Here is a 27,170-nt window from a genome sequence, read left to right as displayed (position 1 = left end):
CAACTTATATTTTTCTCAATCCACATGCCATGTTTGCACATTTTTCTTCTTTTATCATTTATTTTCTACCTCACAAATTGCACCCAATTGCACTTATATGTATCTACTATTATATTTTCATCAACTAGCACACAAACACCTTTATTTTCTCAATTGGCACACATGCACTTTTCTCAATTGGCACACATGCACTTTTCTCACATTTGCACACTTGCACTTTTTCTTACATTTGCACACTTGCATTTTTCTTACATTTACACACTTACACTCATATTTGAGTCTTCATTTGCATTATTCATGACCTCTATGAGGGCTTTCCTTATTGGCCACCACAACTCATGTGGTTGGGACCAAAAGCCTCATAAGAGACATTTTAAATTTAGGATTGCATTTTTCTTTCCTTTTTCATATTCATTAGTCACATCCAACATGCAACGCATACTTTGGGTAGGAAAATTAGGAAAAGAATGGCTAAGTCACGCAACTAGTTTTGGCTAGGGTAAGGGAGTGCCTTAAACTTTGCCTTTGCCTTCTCCCTTATCAAATGTGACCCCCGATCCCTTTCTTTGGTTACGTAGACCTAAAAGTTCTTTTAAAAGGGTTTGTTTACTTTTCTTTCCAAAAAAATCACTTTTTGGGTGACTTGGTACACCCTAACTCTATACCAAGTGGCGACTCCATTTTCCATTCAAAAATCCTTTTTGAACTTTGTTTGGCCAAACCGTCGCATCTTCAAGTCCCACGGCCTTTTATTTTTATTTTCACACACGTTCACATACACACTACTTTCACACACTTCAAAAAGTGGGGCGCGACAGTTGGCGACTCCACTGGAGAATTCCTAAGTGGGTCCAAACATTCGATTTAGCTATTCTTTTCCTTTTTCTACCATTTTTATGTATAGCATTTGGATATTAGGGTTGCATTTTTCATTTTAGGGCCTTTTGCCTCGCGCGAGTATCAAATTATTCCCTCACTTGCGTATGTATGATTGGTTGTTTGGATGTATGTTGTACTTGCTTTATCTCGCGCTTTGCATTGCATTTGGGTGAGGGGACATACCCTAGAGCCTCGTGTTGGTTCTTGATCCCTCCCCTCCAAACGAGCACTTGCATACGTGCATACGCTTTAATTTTTTCACCCCTTCATTTATTTTTTCTTTTAGTGGCTTGTCACGCCACTCCACCCTGTTAGGATTTTAGGCGACCCACTTGGACGTGTGATCGTGATACGACGTGTGCGTAGCACGATCCGAGGGGTCACTTAATCTTCCGCTTTAAGTTTTGGGTTAATAGCCTTTAGCTTTTAGTCGAAAATTGAGAATTTTTGATAGATTCACTCAGACATGTGGCCGTGACACGACGTGTGCGTAGCAATGTCTGGGGAATCGGTCGAGCCACCGACAAAGAACCTTGGGATTGATGACCTTTGATTTCTAAGTCTGAAGGCTCGGGGACCTAAAACCTATCGAGTCTAGATGCATTAGTGAGCCCCAACCTCATGCATCCATGATAGTTTTACCTAGGATAGCGTCTGCCTTACCCTATTAGGGACACTATTCACGAGGGGAGGGGTCCAACCCCTTTCTCCTTTTTATTGCTTTATTTCTTTTCGTTGCTACAATGTGTTATGTGTATTTATCTGGCTGAACTAACTTTTCTTGATTTTTGCCCCCATTGCATTCACAAACCCTAGCAAATAAGAGGTCTGGCATGACCTTCTTTTAGAGCCTACCCGTGTAGATAGGATATTGCACGTTTAAGAAGTTTTGGTACATTTCGTTCATAAATTAATAATGTCATATCATTTTAGGCTTACCCTAGCAAATGAAGGGTCCCTTAGGTCATGTTTCATTTCAAATTGCATATTTTACTGCTTTAATAAACTGGCATCACGCATAAACCATAGAAAGGGAATGCCATTTAGGGAATCCCACATTAGGGATAAGCCAACCTTATATTCCCGTGGGTATTTAACCCTATCTTGGGAATTGCACGTTTAAATTCATGTTTAACCAGAGAAATGGGACCCGTATGTAAGGTATTTGACACCGATTTTTGTTCTTAGATGGAAAGCTCTCGCCGAATCCAACAGATGTTGGTAGTACCGTTGGAGGTACAAAGGTGGCCCACATTCCTCTCACCTAGTGAAATCAACCAAGTAGCCGCTCGATTAGGACCCGTTGAGGATTTCAAGGATATTAAGTCCGATGGCTATTTGGTAGAAGCTTTGGTGCATTTGTGGGATTCCACTTGTTCCGCATTTAGACTTGGGAAAAAGGAAATGACCATAACAATTGAGGAGGTTGCCGGATTTCTTAATTCGCCAATTCAGGGAACTGCCGTGATATTTCCACTGGTGTCTAACAAGGCCGAATTTTATCGTTTCACCGGATTAAAGGAATCAACGATTCAAGGGTCGGACCAAAATATAGAGGTAAAGTTCTTATTTGATTGATTCGCATTAAGGGATGGTTTTGAAAGGCACCGGGGAGATTTCTCGTTTACTTCCAAGGAAATATGGGAACGAAAGAGAGTTTGGATGTATGGATTGGTTATGGCTGGAACCTATTTTTTCCCTAGGAAAGACAAAAGATAGCCTTTAAGCTCACTAAAATCTTGTATGACTTGTTTCTAGGAATAAAAGATAAACAGTGTTCTATTGTTCCAATTATTTTGGCCGATATCTTCGTAGCTTGCACTACCTGTCAGAGAGGGGAAAAGTTCTTTTGTGGTTCAAATTTGATCTTACATGTATGGGGGATGGAGCACTTCATGAGACGACCGTCTATTCCCGAGAGTTTACCAATGACTGCGTACGACTGGATAGTCACACATTATAAGAGGGTTAAGAGAGAGAATCTGCCATGTGATGCATCCGAATTTGTAAATTTCTGAAAGAATATGACTGATCAAAATATTAGATGGGTATTGGATTGGACTAATTGTATAAAATCCGTTCTCCACACCCAAGCATCCGAATTTGTTCTCTTACTGGGCACCCAAGGAGTCACCGCATACACACCAAAGAGGTTTCTTAGACAATTAGGGCGTACCCAAGAAGTGCCGCCTGCATTTGATATAAGTGAGTTTACCATCATTTTCAATGGAGAAACGTGCCCAAGCCCACTCCATATGAAAGATCGGATTATTGAGGCTTGGGTGACGCTATCTGATGACGAGAGCTTTAGATACATCCCGGAGCTCAAGCAGAAGGATTTGACGACTCCACGATACGAAGATTGGGTGAGAAGGTCCACCGCACAAGGGAAACAAGATGAACCAGCCGAGGAGGTGAAAAAGTTGAAAGCCATTGTCAAAGCAAAGGATAAGGAAATTCTGCAGTTAAGTAAGTCCGTCGAAACATACAAAGAGATAGCAGAGCAACACAAGCAATTGTACGAAAATGAACGAGAAAAGCGTCAAGACCTGAAAAGGAAATGCGGAGAATTATATGATCAAACTGAACGTGTTAGAATTCCATATGCTAGAGAGACCAAGGACTCTGTATTAGATAGGCTTAGAAGTTTTGGCAATCTTGTACGGAATCGTCTTCGTGATATGATGTAAATATTGGCAAGTTTATCAATGAAAGCGATTTTTCTTTTGCACTCATTTGGAATTGTTGTCAAAAATAGGTTTGTGTTACGGGTCCCATTTCGAAGGTGTTGCATCATGTTAGGCCTACCCTTGGCACAAAAAGGGCCCCCCGATAGGACATGCATTCGAATTTTTGGAACATCTACTAACTCTTGTCTTTTTCTTTTCCTTTGTTTTGTTTTTGTTGATAAAGCTAAGCCAGGGCTAAATCTAAAAGTGAGCCATTTCGTGTTTTCAGGTAATATTTAAACATAATTTCTCGTCGAAATCCCATTATTACGCGATCTTGAAATAAAGCCCAAAGGAATCGTGTAGACATGAGTATTCAGCCAGAATCGTCTGATAAGACTGCTGCAACTATCCAGCCGGAAGTCACAAGTCTCGGGGTTCAGTTGACTGAATTGCTCACCAAATTTGGGGAAATGGCGTCTGAAATGGCCGCCCAAAAGAAGTCGATCGATGAGCTCATTAGTAGCGGAGTGCAACCCGAACCTCCGCCCGTCAAACAACCGGAATCCGAACCATTTGTCATTCCTCCAATTCAAACCACTTTTGAGGGAGTTTTCAACCCGCAGTATACTAACACTCAAAATCCTCCGTTCTATCCTCCCTATCGGCAAGGATTTTAGCCTCAAGGTGGTCAAGGTGGTCCAAACATGCCTCCAGATTCACAACCTTTTTATCAGACTACCGTAGAGCCTGTTGTGTCGGAGCACACTGTTCAAACCAAGCCAGAAATGGGAGAGTCGTCTGCCCCGGTTGATATGAAGTTACTTAAGCGGTTGGATCGTTTCGATGAGTTCATCAGGAAAAGCCAAGTTTTAAGCAAACAAGGGGTGTTAGACTACGATGATCTGTGCCTGTTTTCAAATGTACAGCTGCCCGTGGGGTTCAAGACCCCGAAGTTCAATAAATATGATGGTACGGACAATCCCAAGACACACCTCCGATTGTTCGTCAATAAGTTGGGTAGGCCGGGAGATGATGAAAATTTACCTTTAAGACTATTCCCAGAAAGTCTGGAAGGCGACGCACTTGATTGGTATTCAACTTTGAAGTCTGAGGAGATAAAGACTTGGCTGGACCTGTCCAATGCGTTTATAAGACAATACGCGTACAATTGTGATCTAGCACCGACACGGACCACACTAGAGGGAACAAAGAGGAAGCCATCTGAAGATCATAAAACCTATGCTAAAAGATGGAGAAAGATAGCTGCAAAAGTTGAGCCACCGATGACTGATAATGAAATCATACGCACTTTCATTAAGGCACATGATCCGCCGTACTTTGAAGAAATTTTTCGCATGACTGGATGCTCATTTGCTGCTATTGTCAATAAGCTTGAAGAATATGATGATTTTGTGAAGGTTGGGAAAATTGTTAATGTCTCTGCCCTCAAGTCCCAGTTGGATGCCTTGCAAGGACAGGGGAATAGTGGGAAGAACCCGCAACTTAAAAAGAAAGAGGGGGAAGCTGTTTCCATATGGGATCAAAACCTTATCCCAAGACCTAGACCTCGACAATACCCCACCTACTCAAACCCTTACCGTTATTATTCCAACCCTCATCCTGTTGATCACACCAATATCACTCATCCTCGACCTCGCCCGAATTACACCAACTCGCCCATAACCCATTTTCAAATATCTCAACCCAATTTTCAACAAGTTCGACCCCGACCTCCCTATAATCAACAATTTTCTCCACCAAATAGACTCGTTTACAACTATTCTCAGCCCCCTAAAGCCAACAACCCGGGACGTAACCGCACATTCACCAATCTCGACAGGCCTTTGGATCAATTATATGATCAATTGAAGGTTGCTGGAAAAATAGGTATCATTCCCCCTCCAACCTATCCGTATGGCATACCCGTTGGGTATAACCCACAAGCTGTCTGTGCTTATCATTCAGGGGCACCCGGCTATCTGACTGCTGAGTGCAAAGCACTCAAGTATAAAATTCAAGACATGATTGAAGTTGGAGAGATTGTAATTAGAAGAAAAGAGGCACAAGCGCCAAATGTGAATAAGAACCCCCTGCCAGAGTACGATAACACCATTGGGGTTATTACGGACGGAATTAAGGAGCCTGTTAGAAACTCGTCAAGTGAGGTTGAGGTGTTTGGAAATGATGCAGAATTTTCCGACATCCCTGAAGGATCAATTTCCAATTGAACAGCCGAGTTTCTGTCATTCAGAAGGAGTTTCGTAAACTTAAAGGGGTTTGTCATTCATGCGAACTCATTGAAAATGCTTTTGCATCTGTAAATAGCTAATGAAAGCATCTTTATTTTTGACTAAAAGTTTGCGCATGTTTTCATTTCATTTCCACTTGCTTTCTTTTTATTTCCGCTTTCAATCAAAGGTTTTATGAAAATGTACAAGTCATTCTTGTCATGTTATTTTGTTTATTCGTTTGTTTATATTTCGGTCATATTGCTTGTTCATTTGTTTGTTGTATATTTGTTTGTTTATTATCCCAAATTCGTTAATTCTTTCAGATGGTCAAAAATAAAGCTATTTGACCCTTTGGATATCACCATTCTGGAATTCAATAATGACAATCTCTATCTCACTCACGACTTGAGAATTTTGGAACCCAAATTTCAAAGCGAGAGTGATAATGAGAAAAATATTTGATTCTTTTCAAAAATCTTGAACAACATGAGGAGAAATTCGAACCAAACCTAGAAGCCACAGCAATCGGTCACTTTGGCGCTGAGAATGAGGTCAAGAAGACATAAATCAGCATTCGTTTGGACAAAAGCAGAAAAGGAGATGATTAAGGATTTGACTATGTGTCAAAGTGTACAGATGGTTGGAGGCAGTCTCATTTGCAGCAGCAGAAATTCTATCTTTGCACACTCTAATGGGAGTTAAAAAAAAAAATGCCGTTTATCATGAAATGTTACAAAAATGCATGGCTTGGGCTTACAATAAGAAGTTTCATCAGCATACATTTTGAAGAAGGCGACAAAGCACTCAAACGAATTTTGCCAATACAAAACGAAGGCAGAGGCAGATATGCTCCAAAACAAAAAGGGCTGTTCATTGTCCAAAAGGTATTACCTGGCGGAGCACTTATTTCGGCAGAAATGGATAGACGAACATTCCCTCAACCCATCAACTCAGATATGTGCAAGAAGTTTTTCATTTGATCATGCAAATTTTCTTTAGAAATTCATGCAAATGGCGAAATGCAAGTCAGGCCATCTTCTTTTACACTCAAAACATTTTACCCCTACTTGTCCCCTTTGAGCCATCAGAATTGAGAAATTTTAATTTGATAGCCCCTGAGAATTGCAAACCCCACACTGGGGCAAATTTATTTTGAAAAAAAGATGATCAAAAGAAAAGAAAACCCACACTGGGGCAAAGTTATTTTTGAAAGAAAGATAAAAGGAAAAGAAAGAGAGAAGAAAGTAGGAGAACCCCACACTGGGGTAAAATTAGTTTTTTAAAGAAAAATGCGAAAGTGAGGAAAGTGCAATGAAGAAAATGCAAAAAGAGAAAATCCGATCAAACTGGGGCAAATTTTTCTCAGTTTCGTTCAAAATTGGAGACAATTTCAAAATAGTGCAATCTCAGGTTATTTCACACCTCGCATCGAAATTTGCTTTCAAGCCTCAACTTTTCTTGAAAACACCCCACCTGACCTCATTATAAAAGCCCAAAGTCCTGGTTTTCGTCACTTGCTGCATTTCTACTTGAAGGTTTGCTAATTAATTGGCAAGTGATATCCATAATGCTTTCGCCTAATCTTACAAGGGAAGTGCATTTTACTGATGTCAGAAATCTTTAACTCATTTTTCTAAGTTGATCGTGGTCGAGATATTTCATTGTTCTTTGGGTGAAAACCCGAGAGGGCGCCAAGACAGTTTTTCTCAACAGACGAGCACGAGACGGAACAGCTGGTGAACTGGTTCATTTGGATTTTTTCTCATTTTTATGATACTTCTGCCAGTATCGAATTCCGAATCGAATATATCCAAAGTATTGAATATGATATTCGTTGGCCAAATTTGTATTCTTTCTTTACAAGTATCCTTTTGCAAAATGTATCTTCATAAACCTCTTGGTTTTTTCGATTACTTGCGTTCGACAGCTTGTGGTTGTGTGTCTTCTTTTGCATACTCATTCTTGCCTGACATAGAAAATCATCTTGTATATATCATTGATTTTTATATGACAAATTTTCATGCATCATTCATTCTTTCACTATTGGATTCGAATGGATGATAAATCCTAAGGTTTGTGAAACACGTTGGATTCAATCATCTATTAAAATGGGTGAAATGCAACAAACTTGCTACACAGATTTGTGGATATGGAAAATGCGTACTTCATTAGTCTCAGGAGTCAAAAGGTTTTCGCAAATTCAACCAAACCAGACACCGTAGAATAGAGGCAAAAGCATCAAAAGACTCATGTTTACACGATTTTCAAGGAAAACTGGATCCAATGATGGTGGCAAGTTCGTTACTTCCTCTTTTTCTTGCAGGAATGCTACATCTACAAATGGAAATAACTACCCTCTTTTCTCGCCCAAATTAGTGTCAGAAAAGCTCCCCAATGGAGAAAAGACGAATCAACAGTATTACTGGCAAGTGCAATCAGAAGAAGCAATATGTTAAAACAAAGTCAGCTACCTGGATCAAAACTTTCCTCGATACAAAACTTTTAACTGTTCTCAGGTAAAAACTCAACTCATCGTTCTAAATTTCGTGGGTCTATCCCATTTACATTTCTGTCCGGGTCTATCCCGTTTACATTTCTATCCGGGTCTATCCCGTTTACACTTCTGTCCGGATCTATCCCGTGGGTCTATCCCATTTACATTTCTGTCTGGGTCTATCCCATTTACATTTCTGTCCGGGTCTATCCCGTGGGTCTATCCCATTTACATTTCTGTTCGGGTCTATCCCGTGGGTCTATCCCATTTAAATTCTTGTTCGCGTCAGTCCCGTTTTAAATTTTTGTTCGGATCAGTCCCGTTTTAAATTTCTTGTTCAGATCAGTCCATTATAAATTTCTCGTCCCAGTCAATCTCATCAAAAGGGGTCAGTTCCCATCGTTCGAGTCGTTCACAGCCAAATAACACAAGTAAGTATTTGGTGTCTACTTCTTTATCTCAAGTTTTTTCAAAACTCAGACAAAAAGGGGCAAACTGTAGACACCAAAATTTTAGTGTAATTTCATTTACTATTTGGTTTTTATTTGTCGTGTTAGTTTTATTCACTTTTTAGTTTTTAGTTTTTTAGTTTTTATTTTATTATTTTTATTTGTAAGTTTTTAGCATAGAATTTCTCGAAAACGAAAAAAAAGAGAAAAAAAGAAAAAAAGAAAAAAGGGAAAAGCATTCAAAAAAATATGATTTAGTTGTTTTTTCTAAATTCAATGTTTTCTTGACAAAAAAGAGAAAAATGATGAAAATGAAAAATGATTTAAATTGTTGTTAAATGATTTACTTAAATTGTTGTTTTGTTACTTATTTTTATTATCAATTTTGTTAAATTATTTAAAAAAAAAAAATAGCCGCACATGCATGCGGCACCAAAATTTTTCACAGGAGGGCTGGAGGATTCTTGGCTCAATGGATCGGATGGCTGGGGGAGAGAGTAGAGCAAACCTTTCATCCTCACCATTAGGGTGAGGGTTTAGGAGCCTTGGGTTTCATATAAAAAAAAAAAAAATAGCAGAGAAGGGAGAGGTTTTTGAGTTGGCGGCGGTAAGAAAACGCAGAAAGAGCTTGGGACGAAAACCAGAAGAGCTACGGGGAGAGTTGGAGGGAGAGCAAAATGACGGCTGAAAATCTAAAAGAGAGGGAGGAGCGACCGAGAGAGAGCGAAGCAGGGTGGCGGCTGGGGGATAGAGAGGTTTTGGAGAAAGAAAACTGAAACAGCGAGGGTTTGGGGAAAAAGGAGAAACGCAGCCAAGGGGGGATAAAGGAAAGATAGGAGAGGAACGGCGAGAGGGTTTGAGAGGGTTTTAGAGAAGTTTGGACGGCAAAAGAAAAAGGAAGAGAGGACTGGAGTAGCGTTGGAGGGCTAGAGAGAAAGGAAAGAAGAGTCGCAACCGAGAGGAGAGAGGAACCGAAGGATTGCAGCAAGTGAAAGAAAGCTAGGAAGAAAAAGGAAAAACGCACGCAAGAGAAAAGGCTACAGTTTCTGAGGAGACCAGAGAGAAAGAGAAGCAGCTGCGGGAGAGACGGAGAACAAAGGCATCATCTTTGGATTACATCAAGCTTTGATCAGAAGCTAAAGGTAACATTTTTTACTCTGGAATTTGTTCATAAGCTGCTGGGTTATGATAGATTGCTGAAAGTTTGGCCTTTACACCTGTTTTCGTCCTCCATGCGAGTCGTATTTGCGAATCTGGTTGGGTTTGAGGGAAAGAAGAAGGGTTGTAATCCATGTGTGCGTGCTAAGCAAGGCTTCTCTTTGTTTGTTTCCCTGATTAACTTTCGCTGATTCTTGTTGAAGTTCCATTAGGTTTTCTGTTGTTTCCTGCTCTTTCGCTTGACAGTCAACGTGTGGGTTTGGCCTGGGTTTAGAGGGATAGAGATTTATGTTTTTCTATGGGGTATACGATGAATCCATGGAGTTTTCGCTGGTCTTTTAGTGCTTTGGAAATTATTTTCGATTGGTTTAAGCTCATCCACAAGTGCGTTCTTTTCCCTGGTGTTTTCCGCATGTATCTTAATGGCTATGGTGTTCATTAAAGTATGTTAAAAGTGTCTAATGAATCTTGGCCAAACATTGTCCGAATCTAGCCTGTATTTTTTTCTTTTGCTGCATTTTTCCTGCTCATCTTATGCGATAATAGCTCAGGTTTTATGGCACAAATTTGATGTCAAATGTACCAAGATTGAATCTTGATGCTTGGGGCCCCATAATCTTTATGTTTTGGTCTAAAACTTGATGTTTTGCTTGGATTTTTGTTACCTGGGTTGGGTATGAATTCCATAGCAGCGAAATTGCAGAAATTTTGTTTCTAGTTTGGCACGCTCTTTCTTTCTGAATTTTGAGTTTCAGTTTTAAGAATTTCATGTTGAAAACTAGGAAGAATGTTTGATGAGCTTTTTCACCTGTTTTTAGAATGCTTTGTGCTTAAGAGTTGTGCTTAAAAATCTACTGCAACAAGCTGAAGTCTCTCGGCTTGTTGCAGCAGTACGGGCAGATAATCTTTTCTTTCTTTGGTTGCTGAAGTTGTGGCTGGTTTGACGTCCTTGTTTTGTTTGCTGCTTGACTGGGATGCCATGAACATGTTTGTTATCAAAGCTGTGTTTAGAATCTTTCTTGTTGGGAACTTAGGGACAGAAGCCATTAGCTCTCATTCATGCGTGAAGCTCGGGTCTTAGGTTGTTTTCTTTTTTTTTTCGAAGATCTGTGGGTTCAAAGTTGCTGCAAATGTCGATTTCACTTTGCTGTATTTTATGTCCGAGAGCCTTGTTGCATGTTATCTTTCCTTTCTCCCTCATCCCAAGTTCATGCATTCGGGTTTAGTTGTCGAATCAGTTAAGGCTTGTTCGAATTGCTTCGCGTGAATATGTTTCGGATGGATGAAGGTTGCAGGAAGAATGGTGGGTGGGAAATGGAACTGCAAAAGCATAAGCTTGTCCGAAGTTTTGCATGGATTTTTTTAAAAAAAAATTGCACTTTGACCCCTAATTTTCCAACTAATGCTGCTATGACCCAATCAATTGAATAATCTCCTCAATTTGGTCCTTAGTAGTTTTAAATTTACAACTTCATTGCTTGTTTACTTCAATTAATTACTATGCTTTGTTTCAATTGCACTTAAGTCATGACTTTATGATCAAGTGAGCTTTGTTTTGCACATTTCTTTTAATTTTTCTCAATTAAAGTGGTACCTTGACCTTTTTATTGTTTTGAAGCCATTTTTCCTTCATTTGATTACCATCGCGAGGGAGGTATAACTTCTTTTATCCTTTTTTTGTCTCTCCTATGTGATCCAACGTGCTAAGTGAGAATTGCATGTCTGCTTTGCTTTCCTTGCCTTTCCTTAATTCCTTTCATTTATTCATTTGCTTTTGTTTTTATTAAGTTATTCTTTATGGGGTATGTGTACACCTCTTGGCTTGTAATAGATAGGGCTCGGAGAGCATTTTTGTCCATTTTTTCCTTTCCCCTTCTGTTTTAGTTAGCAAATGTAATAGGTTCATTAGATTGATTGCTTGCTTTTGTTGCTACGTGTTAATTCGCTTTATTAGGCTCTTGCATTTAGTCGAGCATGCTAAGTGTTATGTGCTACGTGTTTATAGGTGATTGGCATGTCTACTTGCTTTCCATAGTCATAGATGAATGTAATGGATGAATGCACGTCACCACACTAGTCCAACGCTAGTTGTGGCTCATTGTCCCGCTTTCCACTAGTCCAACGCTAGTAGAAATTCATAGATATGGGCTAGTCCAACGCTAGACCCTTAGGGATTTCCCTCGCTAATTCATACTTGCATGTTTCACTACATTTCATGTATTTTTCTTAGTTTTTTTAGCATTTGGCATGATCCTCCAATCCTTTCCCCTTCATTTTAGGCTTTTGCATTCTCATGCTAGTTATAGGGTACATTTGCTTGAGAGTCCCTTTTCGATAAGGGAAATGAGCGAGTGTGACTACAAAATAGCCTTAGCACGCTAGTTCTTCCTTCTAATCAAAGGAAAAATTAAAGTCGTGAAATTAGGAGTCATTCCCGTACCCGACTTGATGCATTCCTCTAGGTTCATGTACACTCATTCTTATCATATCATTTCCTCACTCTTTTATCCACATTTTTTCACAACTTATATTTTTCTCAATCCACATGCCATGTTTGCACATTTTTCTTCTTTTATGATTTATTTTTTACCTCACAAATTGCACCCAATTGCACTTATATGTATCTACTATTATATTTTCATCCACTAGCACACAAACACCTTTATTTTCTCAATTGGCACACATGCACTTTTCTCAATTGGCACACATGCACTTTTCTCACATTTGCACACTTGCACTTTTTCTTACATTTGCACACTTGCATTTTTCTTACATTTGCACACTTACACTCATACTTGAGTCTTCATTTGCATTATTCATGACCTCTATGAGGGCTTTCCTTATTGGCCACCACAACTCATGTGGTTGGGACCAAAAGCCTCATAAGAGACATTTTAGATTTAGGATTGCATTTTTCTTTCCTTTTTCATATTCATTAGTCACATCCAACATGCAACGCATACTTTGGGTAGGAAAATTAGGAAAAGAAGGGTTAAGTCACGCAACTAGCTTTGGCTAGGGTAAGGGAGTGCATTAGGCTTTGCCTTTGCCTTCTCCCTTATCAAATGTGACCCCCGATCCCTTTCTTTGGTTATGTAGACCTAAAAGTTCTTTTAAAAGGGTTTGTTTACTTTTCTTTCCAAAAAAATCACTTTTTTGGTGACTTGGTACACCCTAACTCTATACCAAGTGGCGACTCCATTTTTCATTCAAAAACCCTTTTTGAACTTTGTTTGGCCAAACCGTCGCATCTTCAAGTCCCACGGCCTTTTATTTTCATTTTCACACACGTTCACATACACACTAATTTCACACACGTCAAAAAGTGGGGCGCGACAGTTACCAGTGACTTACTCAAGGGGAACAAAGATCAATCAAGGGATAGAGATACAATTGACCAAGAAGCCCCATCTGCTTAGCAAGGTAATAGTTCTTGTTTACTTCGGTTCCTATGTAGCACACAAATTATTGGCATGAATTTGGAGATATATCTAATAGAGATATTTATGTCACTTTTATTTATATCGCATTATTTCCAGTTCCTTTTTTTTGGTTGTTTTTCCTTTTTTAACCTCTCTTGTATTTGTCTGCAAATATAAGAACTATTATCACTACAAGAAGTAGAAAAGTAACTAATTTCAAAAGGAACCATTAATACAGTGGGCAATTGCGGAAGTGCCAGAAATAGAACTGGCTAAAAAGGTGGAGGAGTACTGGATTAATTCCAATTGGGACTGGTGTACGTTAAGTAAATACCTTCATCAGAACCAGATCAATTTGATTAGAGCAACCATGGTTTATAGTAAGGATGACAATCCGGACTCGATTACCTGGGTTCCTGAAGCTATAGGGACTTTCACTACTGCTTCAGCTTATGATTTAGATGGGCAGTGCGTACTCGTAACGAAGCAAGGCATGGCATGGGAAAGGCTATGGAAACTCAAGGGCCTAGGGAGATGGCAATTTCTGTTATGGATTGTAAAACATGGGAGACTGCTTACTAATGCTGAGAAGCATAGGAGACACCTGCTTCCTACTGGGCAGTGTGAGATTTGTTGGGCAAAAAGTGAAACCATTCCTCATGCACTATGGGATTGTGAATGGATAAGTGTTATCTGGAGTAAGTTAGTTCAGCAGAAATATTGGAGGATATTCAAGGCTAAAACTCTGGACCAATGGGTAGATTGGAACATTAAGGAAGGCGGAATAGGCAGAAATTAGGAGATTTTCTGGCCTATATTGTTTTAGCGGGTGGTTCATTGGGCATGGACAGCTAGGAACGAATGGATGCATCAAGGCCTGGATAGGAAAATGTAAGTCAATGCAAAACAACTTGTGAAGCATGTAATGGATGTTTAGGAACTAAATTCAAATTTCCACGAGACTGGGAAAAAGCAGCTTCAATACATTAGTTGGGGTAAACCCAACCAAGGATGGGTTAAACTAAATGTAGATGGAGCGTCTAAGCACAATCCAGAGAGGGCTAGTGCGGGAGGATTGATCATAAATGAATATGGTCAGTGGATTGTAGGATTTAGTGCTAACCTGGGGCGTGCAAGTAATGTGGCTGCAGAACTTTGGGCTATTCTTATGGGGTTACGAATTGCTTGGAATTCGGGAAAAAGAAAAATTGTCATTGAGTCAGATTCTAAGACTGCTATTTTACCCATGTTTTCTGAACCGGACCGGGTATCGACTCGGTCGAGTTCAGGGGTCAGGGGTCATTGGATTGAACCGGGTTCGATCGAGGTTGAACCGGATGATGTCATAAATAAAAATAATTTAAAAATTAAAATATTATATGTAAAATATCTAATAACATGTTAATATTAATAAAAGTATATTCATATATATTTGATGTTTCAAATATATATAACAAGAAAATTCAAAGAAATTAGAACAATCAAGTAACAATTTATATTATTTAATGAGCATTAATAAGTTTAGAATTAAAATTATGGACTTAATTGAAAAATAACACTAAACTTTAAGACAACATTTATAAAGTATGAAATATTTGAGGTATATTAATAATTTTTAACATCCTAGGGGGCAAAACATAATATTAAAAATATTTTGACCTTTAAAAAAAAAGTAAAAAAAAAAAGAGTCTATACAACTAGGAACAACAGATCTTTTGATATTATTGTGGATCCATACTCTCTTTAATACATATTCACCACACTTGCTTATACTAGAGCGTGCCTTGTACGGAAAATTGGATGAGTGTCGACTGTGGAGTATGCGAGCACATGCTCACTCTTACTGATGTTTAGGAGCAAAAAGTAACATAGTGGGCTCCACATGAGTTTCAAATTGGCAGATTCTTATTTTCCCACCGACTCGGTTCTTATTTTTTTGGGTCAAATCGGGTCAAACCCAGGTTTTGACCTGAGTTGACTGAGTTTTTAAATTTCCGATTTTTAGGGTTAACTCGGACTGAATAATTGACCGATTTCCAGTTCGATCGATCGAATCGATTGGTCCGATCCGAGTTTAAAAACAGAGTGTTTTACTGCTGGAGTCAACTTCAAAGGAGAGTCTACATTGGAATATAATAGTAGAGATTAGAGACATGTTGAGCTGGAATTGGGATTGTAAATTGGAACATATCTGGAGAGAAGGGAATAGGTGTGCGGATCACTTAGCTAAATTAGGGAGAAGTTTGGACTATGGCTTGACAATGTTTGGGGATCCACCGCAGACAGTTAAAAAACTACTGGGCCAGGACGTGTGTAGAGTGGCTTTCTCTCGTTTGATCAACATGTAACGAGCCAATGACTCTCCTTAGCACCAACAAAAAAAAAAAAAAAAAAAATCATTAATAACAGATGTCAATTTTTTATGTTGGATTGCAGCTCATGCTCTGGCCAGACAAGCTAAAGTTGCAAGTACTCAGAACGCACTGGTGTTTAAGGCACCTAACTATGTATAGTCTTTTGGCTTATTACAATTAATAAATCATCTTTTTCTTTAAAAAAATTAGTTATTTTGGACGATTGTTGTTTTGTCCTTCTTCAGAATATTAAATTTGAGATATACAATATTGGCTGAAGCATTCAAGATAATGAAAGCCCGATAGATCTCAATGAAAGAATAAACAAACTAATATCAGCTAAGCTATTCCTAAACTTCTTTGCGGTTCCCCAACAAAAATAGAATTGTTTTAAAGTTGAAATTGGCTCCTAGACAAATCAATATAAATACAATATCTATATTTCCATACTAGGAGGTATATAACGCGCGATGCGCGTAGGTAACTAAAGACAATATGCCCTGTCAAATATGTCAAATATGCGTTGGTAATAGTGCTTAGCATGCTCAAGTGAATGTGAAAAAAAGTTGAAATTATAAGCTTAATTACACTAATCGTTGGAAGATGAAAATGGAGTGTGCAAAGCATACATTATATTAGAGACTGGAATAATTGTAATTATAGAATAGTTGCAAATTTAATGAATATCGTATAAATAAGGTGCATAGGGAGATTAATTCTTCAAAGTAGAAGATGGTGGTAGATATTAAATTGAAATTTAAATGGAAAATGAGAAATGCCATGTATACACAAAGTTGAACATAATAAAGCGGCTCCCTTCAATTTAATGCAAATGGAAAACTGTAGTAATGCAAAAGGCATTGAAAGGCATTAGTAGCGACAATGACACACAAGCATTACCCCCCTTCAATGCCTTTTGCATTACTACAGTTTTTTTGCCAAGCCCAAGCAATACAGCTCGAAGCAAATATATCTGAGCCCAAATAACAAAATACCCTGTTGGCCAAAATGATTATACCACAATATCAAAATATAAATTGAATTGACAAAAGAAGAATCCTTCATTCAAAGGTTGGAAATTGGAACAAGCTTCAGTACAGCATACACTGATTATTTATACAAACATTTGACAGAACAGAGAAAGTAGGGAACAACAAAACAAGAAAAATTAATAGATGATATCTTTGTCCATTTAATAAATGTATAGATAACAAGATGAGGATCAGTAAAAGGATAAAAAATTTGATCCCTTTTAAGCCTGGCTCTTATAAGGAATGGCCTTGATCACTATCTAATGATACACTACAGCGAGAGCAACTCCAATGAAGGGTCTAACCTAGAAGACCCACTGAAAACCAGAGATAAAATAGTTATTTAGCTAAGAATATGAATAGATACTGGGAACATGAAGACACAATCATTATAGGCTTAGATACATGATCATTCCATCCAAGGTTTCTATTGAAGATGATGGCTACACCAAGACTTCTTGCAGGGTCGATGCCAGTGCCCGTAACAGGGATGCTGGCCAATTGAACCAAGAAAACTGCAAATCCAATTGGAAGAGGAGCCAAAATCTGGAACATAAAAAAGAAAGAGATTTGTAAACAATGTCCAAAATTGTTTGATTTCTATGAACTTAATGATCTTTACCAACGTGTTTGATTGCCAGAATCTAGCAATAGAACAAGACACTAAAATTTAGCAACCAAGTACAAATAGATTATGATTAAAATAGTCTCATCACTGAAGCACACGCTGTCAAAAGGTGAAAGAGATATGTGAACTAAAACAACACAATGCAGATAACAAAGCAAATGAAGGGAAGTACAATATATGCAATCTTAAAGACCTAAAGCTAATAAATACGACAATAACAATGTAAAGTAACATACTATCCCCAATTGAGGTTGCGTAACATCTTACTTACATTCTTGGCTAGAAGCCATATCCTGTACTTCTGTACTTGTATCACAGGCATCTCCATCCTGAGGATGCTACAAATTGAGATCAAACAATCTAAGAAGAACATCTCAACTAAGAAGATTTGAATTAGTTTACCCAGTTAGGGCAGTAGGCCATTGCAGCAAAGTAGTTACAGAACCTATACACAACAAGCAATGTGTAAAGATAGAATATTGGTCTCAAATCAATATATTTATTTTTTTTGACTTTTTAACTCAAACACAAACCTTATTCACACCTGAGGTGTTTTCTGACAGGTACTACAGCAAGGGGAATCAAACCTTGCTTAGCCCCAGGAGAGATTAATGTCGTCATGGAGTGAGAGATTAATGTCGTCATGGAGTGGAAGACATTTCAAATTCAGTTAAGGAAAAATAACTGATACAGCCTTTTTTTATTGTTTCCATCCTACACATCGACATAACCATCACAACCTCAAGTAGCAAATGTACCATAGCTACAAATTAAAATCAGTTTTGAGACAGATTTTGGCAAAAAGCTCAAGGTATTCAATCAATAGATAATTGTAATAGATCCAACTCAATCACTCAATATATCTAGAGTTGATAAATCAAGCACATAGGCTTATAAATCATTCATGGATACATTGACATTATAAATCATTCTCTTTTGTTTGTTCCATTCCAACTCAATCATTGACATAACTACCTTAAGAATACATGAATCGGCTCCACTTATCAAGTTCAAAAAAACAGATGTTTCCTAAAGATGCATAGTTATGATGAGAAGCTTGAAGGTCGTGATTGCCTGGGGAATATCTAGAGTTGAAAATTGGAAATCAGGAAAGATAAATTCAGGTTCGATCGCTTATTCGTAAGCTGTTAAAGTTTTGAACTATCCCCATAATTGATTGTTTTTGCCTTGTTTCTGCAATTATCTCTCATATTTGTTTACAGTAAGCACCATCACATCAAGTAAAGAACACTTCTCTTGCACCCTATATCAATCTGACATGATTCGATCTGGTACTGAGACTACCAAAACCCAAGCTCGTAGCCCAAAGAACCTACAACACTTTGTTCACCATAGCTGAAGACATACTTGGAACAACTAAGGTACCATATATTTTCTTTTTTTTTTCAGTGCATAGGCAGACACAAACATATAGAGTTATAATAAATCACACACACCTCAAACAAAAGAGAAATGAATTCTTTCATATCTTGATAAATACTTCAAATGTATACTAATCCTATGAACAACCAAGTAAAATGACATTGATATGGTATGAAGAAACATACACATCAGCTTGTATGTACACTTCAGAACCAAGATTGATCAATGTCCTCAGACTGGTTACACTATTTTTCTCCAATGTCTCTATATTTCTTTTCCAATCAGAGCTACAAGAAGTTAAGAGAAAAAAAAAGTAAAGAAGCATTGCAGGTCAAAGGGAACTTGTGCAAAGAAGTAGGAGTCAGAGCAATAAAGATGAATAGTATCAATACCCAAATGCAAGAAAACTTCAAACGATACAAAACTTTCTGTTGTTCAAATACCTCGTTCTTGCAAAAGAGATACCCAGAATATTAGAAATTTGGCATTAAGGTAGGCATTAAGGTATAAACAGAAAGTAGGTAAGTACTCCAACTCATATAATCCCACTGCTGATGGTAATAAGCTCAATAAAGTGGTAACAGGGGATGGTTCTCCAAATAACAACTGTAAGCGGGTGAGTTCAGTATGAGGCAACCAACGGATTCCCACCCACACCCCCCCGCCTCAAGAAAATAGAAAAGGGAAAAAGGGAGAAAAAAATAGAAGGAAAAGAAAAAAGAAAGAAAAGGAAATGAATATTGGCAATATGCGAGTCAAATGAAGCAAAGTCTAATCTATTTATACACAAAAAAGGATCACTCTCTTCCAGTTTCAGATCGTTAGTTTTCACTACTACAGGAAGTTCAGCTACCGCCCGCTAGAAGCAAAAAAAAAAAAAAAAAATTTAAAGACATCGAGTGAGAGAATTGGGCTCCAAAACACCCTTCCGTACAATGATACAAAGATGGAAAAAGGACAAAAGAAAATGAAGAAATTTACAGGTAATAACCAGAAATTAGCTAATTCAAAATCCTCCCAAGCTGTTCAATATATTTCTTATCTGCATTGGCTAGGCGATCTTGAAACTGCGCCCACTCACTTCTGCACCTCTCTCTTACCTACCAAATTAGATAGAAAAGAATTGAAGCTAGTTACTTGACGTTTGGACAAATCTAATGAAATTCAGTTCAATGCAAAATCATGCAATTCAAACAGAGTGCAGATATAAGACCTATGAATCCTAATTTAAACATGATTGTTAGAATGTAGGTGATATAGAATAACTCAGATTACCATAAAATTGGATGAAGAAGCTTTCAGAGTTGACTTTTGCAAAAAAACGAAGGACAAAGAAAAGGCCTCAATAAAAAAAATATACAGAAAGGTTGAAATGGAAACCGAACAAGTAACAGCTTACATACCCCTTGCCAAGGAGCTTTTCCATTTTCAGATTGACCCTGGAATCAACGCAGCTGAAGCTGTTAGCATCATTATCAACAAAACAAATCTAAATGAGGAGAGACCAGATCAAGGGGGTTGCTGCTAAAAGTTGCTTATATTATAAATGAAGAACCATTTGCTCAAAAATAGAAATTAAAGTTGAACAGAACAACATTTGCAAACAACTAATCTTCATTATTTTAATCACCTCTAGGAAAAGGAAAAGCAAGTCCCGATGGTTGTAATAAAGTAGTTAACTGACCTGACTTCCCAAAGAAGGAATAACTTGATGAACTATCCACTGAGAGTCAACCACATCAATTTTCTCATGTGCAGGCTACACAGGCAAAATACACTTACAATGAAACTGATAATACGCAGACATCCATTTGAAATAAATACAAGTTTTCCAATTTTATCTGTTTTACATGCCACTGTCCTGCAGATCTCTCCTTCCAACAGGAATATGAAAAGCAGGTAGACAAGCCTTCTTTTCTAAATCTTTCAAATAATACTGTGATAAGAAACAAATAAAACCACTGACCTCCACACATCTCCTTAGCACAAAATCCAATCCCCAACCATGCACCAAATCATCCTAGAAATGTTATTGAAAGTAAAAAATCAGTGTGAGCTCTAAGCTGGAAAGAAGCAAGGCTAATGAGAGCAGCTAAAAGCAAAAATAGTTGGAGGTACAACAAGGCTTAAAACATACGTATACAAATGACAAAGTTAGAGAAGGGAACCTGAATCATATGCCAAACACATCGCCAAGCATCCCGCGAGAAAACAGGAGCCATAATTTCCACAAAGCTGAATTCAAAAAGGAAAAACACAAGGAAAATTAGTTGAAGGTAAATGTTGAAGCCACCCCAATCTTTTATACTTTTCTTAACTATATATCTCCATTTTAAGGGCCTGAGCATAAATCATGGGTCATAACTCAACCTACAAACACTACCATAAAATAAAATTTTTCAACAATAAGACGTGCTATTGCTATGAGATGTCTTGTGGCTAAGCTCTTCTATTTGGCAATGGTCAACCTGATGAAGAAATATGACCATCAGAGAAAGTGAGCTTCTTGTTTCTAGCAATTTCAACTTCCAAGCCATGTAAATAAACAATAGTTTCCCAAGACAACATTTTTGTTGTTTTTCAGTTTAATATTATTATTTTCTTGGGTTAAAGAGATTGACCTTCGGAAAACCAAACAATCAATCTCTGGAAAATTTAAATCTTTGGAAAACCAAACAATCACTCGTAAGAGAAAAAACAAATCCTTTTCAGGTTTGGATTATAAGAAAATAAAAACAAGAAAAACAAACTGCATGGCTCCCAAATTGCCACTCAGTCAATCAAAAGAACAATGTATCAGTTCAAAACTACAAAATTCAATCTATTATGATAAGTGAACTCTGCTCAATTACAATACAATCTCATCTCATACTACCTGGGGTCAGTAACTTGCTACCATCTTCTTTCCCGCAGGTGTCTCTAATACCAGAAAATAATGTTTCTTCCATTTCTATCCTTTTTGAATGCAAAGAATTAGCATAAAAGTCCTTCAAAAGTTATTCATAAAGAGGTTAACATATTTAGTTAACTCTACACTCATGACTGTAAGCGTTGGCAGATTTATTAGGTTTCAGATACTAAATGATCCTCAGATATCCATTAAATATAGAAGAGATAAAAATTTAGACAAAGCCAGCAATTCTAAAGCCCAAACTGCTAGCCGAAAAATCGTGGAATTTTACACAAATTATACCAAAACCTCCAATTCTCTTAGCTAAATATAATAAATTTCCAAAATTTACGAAACCCACAATGGGTATTAGGGCAAAATAATTCCCAAGGTCGGTTTTTTTCTTGAAGTGGTTCGATTATTAAAGAGGGGAAACAACAAAAGAGAACAAGATTTCCTAATGTTGTGCACCAATTAAGGACGATACACTACTACTCCGTTGAAATGTAGATAGAAATTCAGATTAATTGAAACAAAAGAAAAAAGAGCGAGAGAGAGAGAGAGATTGAGATATTGAGAGAAGGAAGAAAGTTGAAGAAAATATACCTCCGGTTGCGAAGTTATTCTCGGTTTGAAGAACCGCGATACTCTGCATCTTGGACGCCGTCGTACCTTCTCTTCCGTCTATCTCCCTGAGATTAGCTTTCCTTTTTCAGTTCAGAAACTTCTACTGCGGATTCCGTCTGTAAGTAGTAGAGAGCTACATTAGAAGATGTGGCTGAAATTTGATGAGGGGGAGGAGAGGGAAAGACAAGTAAAGAGGGGCAGCCAAACAAACGGCTTCCAGAGTCCAAATCCCAGTTTCCAAAGAAATCACAAACCAGTCTCCTAAAAGCAATGAAAAAAATGCTTGCACAACAAAACACAAGAACCATTAGCATCAAACAAGATTTTACAGAGGAGGAGAAAAACATGAATATAGAGCAAATCTAACGTAGCAAGACAAGATATATATTCCACGGTGATCAAGGTAGAGGAGACGGAGCTTCTGAGAGCAAGGTGAGGCGAAGAGAGAAGACGAGAAGAGAAAGAGGCGGCAGCGGAGGAAATTTAAGGAAACCCTAGAGAAGAAGTATACCATGGCTGATGGAGGAAGAGGTAGATTCATCAAGAGACTCCATTTTGAAGGGCCTCTTCGAAAATCTCAAAACTTGAGCAGGGAAACTTGAGGACACCAATTTGCGTACGAAACTCATTTCCTTCTCCGCCCCCAATTAGTTTAGCTCTTTTAGTAATCTGGCGATTCGACAGGGAAAAAGGAAAGAAAAGAGGAGAAAAGACTGAGAAAGGCTAAAGATTGAAATCACAGAATAAGAAAGTAAAGGAGGAGAAGACAGAGAAATTTTGAGAGGAAGGAGGAAGGTACGAAACAAGGAGCGGCGGAGAGAGCTGGATAGCCTTGATTCTTTACCCTAGGTTTTGGATGGGGAGAAACACGTGTCCAACTTCTTAAATCTATTTTTATTTTGACATCGATCACCTGATGGAACGATGTCGTCTTTAAAAATCATGAGCGACTCACGAGGGCCGACGAAAACGAAGAAAGGCCGACGAAAAAAAAAGCCTCAGACCAAAACCCCCCACTCGCTCTTATTCTATATATGTTGATAAATATATAATGGAGGGGTGTCACTAAAAGGTCTAGACACATAAATACATAGTGTCACTTATTATAATTCCTAATCTACCCATACTTACAAGAGCAAATTTATCCCAATTTTGTTCTCACAATTAGCACATGGTTATCCATTGAAATCGACCACTAACTACAACCTTCTCGTACCAACTCCTATGTATCTCCCTCAACTTCCATCATCTTTCTATAGGATTATCAAGATTACGAAGGAATTCAACTAACAAAACTTTATAAAGAAATAATATATATGTGTCTATATATACACATATATATGTTTTACGAGGGAATCATCTTTTTAGTTAGTAGCATACACATTAGGGTGTGCCTTAAGCACAAGTGGGAATAATTCCACTCCAATTGCAATCCAGGAAGAGTACCAAACCCACCATCAACGATGATTACGAGAGTCGTATCTAACGTTGATGATTACAAGAATCCCATCTAAATCTCAGGATCAAAAAAATCAATCCTCATCCGCCACATCTGCGTCCTTCTCTCCAGCATTTTCAAACTCAATCCACTCCTTTAATTTGCAAAGGTTCATCAAAAAGTACCAAATAATTCCAATTCCAGTCAGCAAAGCACTGAATATATAGACAGTTTTACTTGCAACAACAATCACATACACCAAAAACGCAGATGGAATGATGCACATAATCACTAGCCCCGGCAATGGCATTGGAACCTTGTATGGCCTTTTCTTGGTCGGCGTCTTCCTCCTTAACCATAAAAATGATGCAAATTCTAACAACATTCCCAAACTATACAAGAAATTCACAGAAGATATAATATCTGCAAAAGTCATGTAGGAAACAGCCAATGCTATCAATGTAGCGATCAAAATTCCAAGCCAAGGTGTATTGAACCATTTTGACCTGACCCCAAAACATCTAGGCACAACTCCTATATTAGCCATACCAAGAATTTGGTAAGCGGAACTGCTCAATTGTGCCTCATACTGTCCAATAACAGCTAAAACTGCACCAATTTCAACCCAGTATTTCAACCATTTCCCAGCAATCATAGCAGCCAAATTCGCGAAATAGCCATTGGCCCATTTTTTCTGATCAAGAGAAGTAGCCCCAGTGGCAGCTAGAAGTGCGATTAAGTAGCTCAAACAAGTGAAAATCCCAGCTGACAAAAGTGCTCTGGGATATGTTTTTTGGGGTTGATCAACCTCCCCTGCTAAAGTACTAACGTTGTCCCAAGAATTCAGGTTCCAGAAAAGAGTATTGAAAAATAAAGTCCAATTTTTTTCAACCCCCTTTTGGCCTAAACTGATCCACCTAGAAGCCTCAATTTTTGGGATTGAAACTAAGGTCAGTACTATAAAAGGACAAAGTGAAACAATGCCTAAACAAACTGCTGTGTAACCAACTACAGTCAATCCTGTGTAGTTCAGAAAGGAAAGAAACAAAGTCGAAAACAGAATTGCAAGATATCTGGGGTATCCAGATGAGAAAATTGGCAAAACCTGTTTGAGATAATCTATACAAAGAGCTGGATAAGAAGCCAAGTTGATAACACCACTGAGGAGTTTCCAAGACCCCATCATGGAACCCCAGAAGGGACCAAAGGCCTTATGAGCCCAGATAACAAATCCTCCATTGCCAGGAAAAGTTGTGGCAAGTTCTGCTGTGACAAGAGCTTCTGGGATGCTCCAGATAAATGGGAAGATGAGGAATCCCAGAATGGTAAAAAGTGGACCTGCTGCACCCACTGCAGCTTCTGCACCATAAGGGCCACCAGCAACTTCAAAGTAGATAAGAAAGATCACTGGGAGTAGAGCTAGTTTCTTGGATTTTTTGGTGGTTGTTCTGGTGGTGCAGGTGGTGCAGGTGGTGGTTGTTTGTTGCTTTTCATCTTCAATGAGTAAGGTGCATTCCGAGGAAGACTGAGGAGAAGTTCCCATGGAAGGATGTGGATTTTTTGGTATGGAATTTTGGTCATTGCCTCCGAAGATATTTTTGATAAATTGGATGCTGATGGTTGAAGTTCAACATCCGTTACAGGTGTCTTTTCAGAACTATTTGATTGTTGCCTATTTATTATTGTTAAAAGAAAAAATGAAGAAGATCAATGATTTGAGTAGTTTATATGTGGGATTAATGTTCTTGATCCAATTGATTAGTTGAGATTGTTATCAAGGCCATTATCTCAATCTAATATTTATTTGGATAAAGGTGTTAAATCCCAATTTTCGAGCCAACTGTAGCTCTTGTTTTTAAAACAAATCATATATATGAATTTCAATTTCTATCCATATTTTTTAAAAGTAAATCTTATATATACTGACGGTATATACAATATTACAGTTGGATATATGACACATATATAATATTTAAATTTTAAATATAAATTCGAATTATATGTCATGCATCTAGTGGTAAAAGTGTATACATTATCAGTGTATAGAAGATTAATCCATCTTTTTAAACACATAATAAGGGAGGTAAAAATGAAAAGATTTTTTTTCTATCTTGTACCTTCCCACCACAAAAGCACAAAATAAAAGGGGACATCGATAAAAGAAGATAAAAATGAAAAGGTTTTTTCCATCTTGTACCTTCCTTCCTCAAAAGCACAAAATAAAAAGGGATATCGTCAAATCTTTTATCGAGAAATTTTTACACTTTTGCAAGGAAGTTTATGTAACTTAGGTGAAGCTTATTGATTTTGAAAAATTTTCAGCAAGGCTCACTCCTCCTCTAATTTCAATGTTGGGCATAGGATAAAAAGCACTAAACAAGACATTAATATTTTAGCCCATGCGTTAGCATGGGATATTTCATAATTTTCTTCTATATGAACCAATGCAAGATATGAATAATTCAAGTTCATAGAAATTTTTTGTGCTCTAAATTGTTGGACCACCAACCAATTTTTAAATCTTTTATACATAAATGAATTATGGTGTGATAATATTCATTAAATACAACAATGTATAAAAGAAAAGAAATAATGTGTATTTTTTGAGATAGCTTTTAAAATGATTATATACCTGCAATTATATGTTTGGTTTAAGTTTCTAACAATGTTAATAAATTTATCGATATGACAATCAAAATCATGCCAAGAAAGATTACAATATGTGGATAAAAAATTCAAACTTATTGGAAGAGATAAAAAGGACTTATAGAAGAGAGATATTTATTGACCCGAAAATGGAGAGAGTTAGATACAAAAATAGATAAAACTCAAGTATTTATTGACTAATTAGTTCTCTTCAATTAGTCTTGTTACAAGAAAATATGATTATTTGTGTGTGTGTATGAATGTATATAAAGTACTGAATCTAATTAACCATTTGTTCTCACCTAAGTAGCATGCCTACTTGAAAAGAAATGATGGGTCATTTGATACTTAGATTTTACCAATATTTGAATCCAACTCCTTACTCATTAATTTTTTTTAATACTTTGTCCCTCTCTCTTCTAACAGCTTTTATCTTTTTAAATGAATTTGAATTAATTTTTCTTATGGCTTTCCTAACTTCTAACAAGATTGCCCTTTTAATAAATTATTAATTTTTTATCAATATGTGCAAAAAAATTTAATTAGTGCAATTCGAATTGTTACATAGGTAGATTTGATAATATGGCTAAAAATTCAAATTCGTCCATGGAAAAATTGTTGGATCTTTTCTAATCAATTTGAGTATGAATATCTAGTTCTAGGCTTATGGTCATCATACAAATTTCTTATTATCTCAGAAAATATCTAATCAATTTTGTGGTATGAATTATAGTATTTAATGAATATTATTACATTGTCAAAGAAGTTTTTAAAATTGTATGATAATTAAAGGCTTAGAATACGTTAATTTTCTAAAAAATATTAATGAATAAGTAAGAATGTGTTTTTTTCTTATACTTTGAACTAT

General features: G+C 37.4%; 2 protein-coding genes across 33 annotated transcripts; one reads left to right on the top strand and one right to left on the bottom strand.

Annotated features, from left to right (window-relative positions):
• The first annotated feature begins 4,255 nt into the window (after positions 1–4,255).
• Positions 4,256–5,779, top strand: LOC140015643 (uncharacterized). The gene is made up of 2 exons (XM_072068374.1): positions 4,256–4,816; positions 5,003–5,779. Exons 1-2 carry the CDS (start codon positions 4,256–4,258, stop codon positions 5,777–5,779), a joined length of 1,338 nt encoding a protein of 445 aa, XP_071924475.1.
• Positions 5,780–16,820: 11,041 nt separating this feature from the next.
• Positions 16,821–25,288, bottom strand: LOC113698372 (probable polyamine transporter At3g13620). 32 transcript variants are annotated; one of them, XR_011815696.1, is made up of 11 exons: positions 22,730–23,056; positions 22,198–22,334; positions 20,870–20,936; positions 20,668–20,721; positions 20,386–20,460; positions 20,105–20,161; positions 18,887–19,801; positions 17,852–18,032; positions 17,721–17,763; positions 17,590–17,647; positions 16,821–17,236 (listed from the first exon to the last, which is right to left on the bottom strand). XR_011815696.1 is itself a non-coding variant. In XM_027218189.2 (11 exons), the coding sequence occupies exons 8-11, from the start codon at positions 17,961–17,963 to the stop codon at positions 17,118–17,120; spliced, it is 321 nt and encodes a 106-aa protein (XP_027073990.1). In that variant the 5' UTR covers positions 17,964–18,032; positions 18,887–19,801; positions 20,105–20,161; positions 20,386–20,460; positions 20,668–20,721; positions 20,870–20,936; positions 22,198–22,334; positions 22,730–23,056; the 3' UTR covers positions 16,821–17,117. The 32 variants fall into 32 exon arrangements, 22 of the variants coding, with proteins under 22 accessions (XP_027073990.1, XP_071908356.1, XP_071908260.1 ...); XM_027218189.2 differs by having other exon boundaries at positions 17,863–18,032; XM_072052255.1 differs by lacking the exon at positions 17,852–18,032 and having other exon boundaries at positions 18,887–18,988; positions 19,094–19,801.
• Positions 25,289–27,170: the final 1,882 nt, after the last annotated feature.

The sequence above is a fragment of the Coffea arabica genome, chromosome 1e, assembly GCF_036785885.1.
Source record: "Coffea arabica cultivar ET-39 chromosome 1e, Coffea Arabica ET-39 HiFi, whole genome shotgun sequence".
In the NCBI taxonomy this organism is placed as follows: domain Eukaryota; kingdom Viridiplantae; phylum Streptophyta; class Magnoliopsida; order Gentianales; family Rubiaceae; genus Coffea; species Coffea arabica.
Note: the sequence above shows the minus strand (reverse complement) of the source record. Positions and strands in the feature narration are given on the sequence as shown.